A 5,745-nucleotide genomic window follows, 5' to 3' on the forward strand; every position below is an offset into this window, starting at 1 on the left:
GTCTGTGTGTTTCAGATTGAGGTCATTTTGATTTGTCGTGTCATTTTCTCTTATGTCAGTTGTCACTGGCTGCAGCTCATAGCAGCAGTCAGACTGTGCGGTAAAATGAGGTTGCAAATTTGTGACAGTCTCAGAAGATTATCTCAGGCTGTCTGTGGATTCACGACCGTGACAATAGGCTTCTGAGAACCCGAGTCACTTTCCAACATAAGACCACATAAGACTGTAAGCTATATTCAAAGTTATTATCACAATTGATTATCTTTTGTGTGCAGCCGCCTTCAGATTGCAAAAACATTTTTTTGCAATGTATAACATAAAATGACATCTGCTATTTATAGGTTACAGCTACAATGATTTTGAAGAAAATTCCAGAAATGTGAATGAAACTGCAAAGGTGCACAGAAGTGTCAGTAACCTTACCTTCTCCCACACAGAGACTGTACAAGCCTTAAAAACCAGCTCCCTCATATCCAAACCATGCAAAGGGAGTCAGTGACAGACGTTCGGTCTCTGCGAGATCCGTCGTGATGATGGCGAGTCAGACGGACTTCTCTTCACAGCGTTCTGAAACAGCAGCAGAAGTCCGCAACCCGATCCTGAAGTTCAGCTGAAGTCCATGCTGCTATCCAACCCTGCTGATTGAATTACTGCCCGCAGGCCGAGGTGCAACTGCCCAATAACACACCATTACAGACCGATAAGCAGAGTGTTTGACACAGTAAAATAATATCAACTAAAGGCCAGCGTGGTGGAGAAAACAATGCTAATATAACAGTGATGAAATGTGAATCTCTTGCTCATAAGGGTACCCTTTAATCTCCCGGAAACTTGTTGGCTTCTCTGCTCCTCCTCCTCCTCCTCTCTCTGAGAATACTTGTTAAATATTTAGCCTTTGCAATGGGCTCAATGCCACATTTTGCTCTGATATGCCTTGATGTTTGCAAAATACAGTTTGACGCAGCCCTGGGAGCATGAAAGTGACTTTCTTCTGCAACCTATTTTTGGTTGGCGGTGTAATATTAAATCTTGTGGATGTTTATTCACGTTGATTTAACTGTAATCTCCAAAGTCAAAGCACTTCCAAAGAAGGTTATCATTTCACAGCCAAGTCATTGGTTACCTATGACGCCAGCCGACGTAAAAAAAAAAAGACAAAAAGAGAACAAGAAGAAGCAGTAAGGACAGAGACGCAAATGACCCAGAAAGCAACCCTTTCTATGTGAATTTATTGGACACAAAGTTATGTCAGTAGTGTGACTCAGTGGAGTCGGCTTGTCAGGATCACTTGGCCCTCACACTTTCTCCAAACAACCAACTACAAGTGAGAGCAAACCCTCAAAGAGGCAGGAATCTGAACTGAGCAGTCAACAGCAAGATCAGAGAAAAGAAAAGAGTTTAAGCACCAAACAAAATGCTCTGATGAATAAGTATTCAAGACAGAGACAAAGGAGCAATCCACAGAAGCAAGAGAGGGTTATAGTGGGATATAATAACAACACTCCAGACACGGCTCGCTGAGACTCGTCTGACATGGAGAGTGACCGGCTTATCAGTCGGCTCCTCCGTCAATACCAGAAATGCTGGCAGCCATTCTTGGCCTTTAATATCACCCCAGCACCAATTTAATTAAAGGACACTTCAGTGAGCACCGTCCCCCGCTTCCAGGTGATTTACAATTATACAAATATTTCAAAACATTTACTGGATTTTTAGGCGAAACATATTTAAATGTCGGTTTATTGTACAAAAAGCACATGAATGGACAGATAAGCATGTAACGTATGGTCAGTCTGGTTTGATTCACTTCTTCTACTTCTACAATACATATATGTCAAATGTAATCCTCAAGCAAAAGCACAGTAAAGGCACATTGTTATTATCCATATACCATTCATCGTAACAAAATGTTTATAAAAAAGAACGAGAAAAGTGTGATTTCAATAAAAATGTACAGGTTAGAGCCGCAAGCAGGAAAACCCCTTGTTCTGTTGCAGTTTTCATGTTCAATCCAAATACGTGTTTGAGATTGATTTGTCACTACAGAGAAGTCCTGCAAGTGTGACAGTGAGTGTGTGTGACTGTCTCTGTGTTTGTCCTGTGATGGACTGGAAACCTGTTCACGATAGAATCCGTCTTCACCCAGAGTCCACGGATTTATGCAGACGGATGGATACATAAACCATGCAATAAAGACTGAACAGGTCTTTTTGCGTGAACATTGCATGAGAAAAAGGCATTTTACAAGTGATTTATAAGAGAGCGCTGACTGTGTGAGGGTTGTTCTAAAGTCAAGGAGCTCTCGTGGCAAAAGTACCATCAGACACCCGAGATCCTGTGTTGGATAAAGACGTGCGGAGGACAGATGGTGGAACCATTGAAACAAGGGAAAGACAACACTAAGACAACCCTGAAAATCTTGTGTTATATATTAGGGCTTGTAGCACCGCATTATGCAATAATGGTGCAATATGTAATACATTTTCACCTCATTACATGTCATTTTGGAATAATGTTCTTGAACGCATTTTCTAATAACTTGTTACATATTGCAACAGTTATTACAAAATGTGGGTGTCACACTTTTCTGGAGAAAATGCAATAATTTGGTGCATTATGTAAGAATTTTTTCTCTTTATCCATATACATGGTTTAATAATGGCAAAAGATTAAGATTCAGTTGGACGAGAATTATATTTCACTTTTCGCTTTTGCTCATGTCCTGCCAACGTAGCAAAGGTGGAATTCAAGGCTCTAAATCAGGATTAAGTTTTTAGATCACCTGACATTGTTGCTGGTAGATTTTATAAAGTGACAAGCCAATCTGAATTTCCACCAGCTATTTCTCTTTTCTTGGAATGAAACCATATTGTTATTGCCACGGAGTGCATTTAATCATTCAACCCACGTTTTGTGCGACCAAACACGTGATGCCAGAAAATGTAAGCAAGAAAATTAGGTCTCTAAAACAATGAGAAGTCTTTCTTTTTCTTTTTTTTTAACAAAGTGCAATCAGAGCCATCCATATTGACATGGTATGGGATTGACATCCAGGGAGGGAAATGGATTACCCTGACTAAGAAAAAAACCTAGATGATGATATTGTAGACATATGAAGAGGACTGCAGGCTAAATGAAAAGGCACGTTGTCACTGTGTTTGGCTTTGAACTGTCTCTTTAAACTGCTCTGTAACTTGACAGTGCAGCTTGGGGATTTCAATAACAGGCATTGTAATTAGCCACCACATAATAGAAATGACCTTATTAAGCAGCTGCTGGGTCGCAGGAAGATTTAGGTTACCAAAACACATGTGCTACCAATTCCTGTTATAAATCAAATGCTATTTTCTTTACATGTTTTTCTTCATCTCAGCCGACACGCATACAAACACAGATACACAAAGTCAGATCTTTCTTTGGGAGAGCCAGTATCAATATTTATGCACTGCCTGAGCCCATAAATACCGGCGGCCAATCCAAAAATCAATGCACGCCTGCTACATATTTTAATCTCCCTATGAAGGTCACATTACTTTGACAGCGCCTGGGAGGGCAAAATACTCAGCTTCTGCTCTGGTTTCCCAACCATTCACAGTTCACTGAAACACATATTGTGTTAAGGAGTGTAAAAACAGATGCAGCGGCCCGTTACGCGACAGTCACAGCATCAGAAGAAGCCACGTTTTGAGGATTTAGCCTTGTGTAACTGGTGTACATTATAGATGAGGCAGAGGAGAAGGGGAGTGTTCGGTTAGAGTGCTATCAGTTACCAGAAGGCCATTCTGAATCTCCTCCATCATAACGAACCTCCACTTCAGAGCCACAGGGCTGACACGGTAAAATCCTCAGGCGTAACTGCAGGCGGCTGTAAACTTTGGCACAACACTCAGACAAGAGGAGCAACACCCAAAGTGACACCAAAAAAAAAAAGACTGTGCGCTCATTACTTAAACTGAGGGACTGCCAAAGTTATTCCCATCATCATATGAATTTGTCACTTTGCTAACAGAGCTTATGAAAGTTAGATGAACATTTTACGATCTTGTTAAAACCGGTTACATTATTAAAAGGGCACATTCATCCTGCGAGGCGAGAAAGAGAGCCCGTACCACTTTGAAAATTTAATAAGCTCAATGCAGTGGCTGGAGATTGAGAAAACTTGGCAGAGATTTAGCTTTGAAATCCTGAATATGGGCATGAGACGATTTAGCCTCATTGTATCATGCATGCACTCAAGCGGGTCAAAAGACAGGGGATTCTGCAAACCTGTGATAAACCCATTAACCAGCTTAACTTCACACATTTCCTCCGGCTTTTAATCTGTAATGCGAAGCAGTGTTTTAGCAGCTATTTTCATTGTAGCCCCTTTTCAGTTCACTCCAGTAACACATCATCAGATCTCAGTATATTTACATTGTTTAATATTACAATACAGTTTATCTCAGATCTGCCTGTTTTTGCAACAATGATGATTTATTAACCCCCCCCACCCCACCCTTTATGGCACCGCCACACTACTACTGAGAGAAAAAGGGAGGGTAGTGTGACGCTAAAGCCCCATGGCTCTGATGACAAGCCCGGATGTGGATGAAGGTGGCTGGTGTCAGCAGGCTCACCAACACCTGACCCAGGAGGAGACTGGAAAGGACTCTTCCTCTTCCTCTCTCGCCGCGATCTGCGATAAGACTGCGACGCACGTTATCTCGCCATCATAAGCATACCCTTATCTCGTCAGGTAAAATCCCAACCACTGACTACACACACTGCCGGGTGTGTGAGTGTGTTTGCCCTTGTCTGAGAGCATCCTGGCAACAGGCGCCTGGTGAGTTAAGTCATGCCATACATCCTGCCAGCTCCTTGCAAACCTGCGACAGCAGAGAAACAATGAGCCTCCTTCCAACGCCATCGTAGTTTCTATGTATAAATCCCAGGTTTCACCATTGTGAATGACACCAATATTTCCTCAAATATATTGAGTTGATTCAAATACATCCAAGTCAAGTCATTCCAAAAGAAAAAACTACATAAGACTTTTTTTTGTTTGCTCGTAATTCATAGTTATCAACAATATACTCAATAGGTTAGTTGGTGACTGCAAGTGTGTGTGGCACCCCCAGGATGTTAACTGCTTATGTACCACTTTCAATCTTATCCTCTTGAAAGAGAAATGCTTAATCTCAATGAGATTTTCATGGCACAAAAAGATGGAAATCATTCATATATTAGCCAAAATTCTACACATGATAACCTGGGTATAACTTAAGTATTTCATACTGATAAATAGCTGGATGGTTAATCTGAGGCATAAAATACATGAAGATGTACTATGGGTTTCCAATATCAAACACATTCCAGAGATATTTTAAATCTCACTAAAATCTACAAAATTCCTTTCAGCTGAATAATTAGCACAACTTGTGAAAATCACAGTTTTTATCTATAAGAGTGTTAATGAATTTTTAAAAAGAATGTAAACATGCCGCCCATTTTCTGACTTTTGACCGTTAAACAATAAAATTTGATGAAGTTACTCCAGAGTGGAAAACGGTTACGTACTAAATTTGATGGATAATTCTTTGACAGACTCAAGAGATATCGTATTAATAGGAATAAAATGAAATCCCTTTAATAAGCAGATGATTGTATAATTGGACACACAGAGCTCGCAAAAAAAAGAAAATGCCTGTGAGCCACATTTGACGCAGAGCATGAGCAAAACAAATAGAAAGACAACAAGGCTGAACG

General features: G+C 40.6%; 1 protein-coding gene across 1 annotated transcript in view; it reads right to left on the reverse strand.

Moving 5' to 3' along the window:
* rimbp2b (RIMS binding protein 2b) overlaps positions 1-471 on the reverse strand; it is a gene marked incomplete at both ends in the record, with an annotated part of 58,197 nt that extends 57,726 nt beyond the window's left edge. Inside the window, one exon of the mRNA XM_080499156.1 lies at positions 424-471. Within this exon, the coding sequence (XP_080355282.1) occupies positions 424-471 (48 nt within the window). The remainder of the gene's footprint in view (positions 1-423) is intronic.
* Positions 472-5,745: the final 5,274 nt, after the last annotated feature.

The sequence above is a fragment of the Blennius ocellaris genome, assembly GCF_963422515.1.
Source record: "Blennius ocellaris genome assembly, chromosome: 7".
Lineage (NCBI taxonomy): Eukaryota > Metazoa > Chordata > Actinopteri > Blenniiformes > Blenniidae > Blennius > Blennius ocellaris.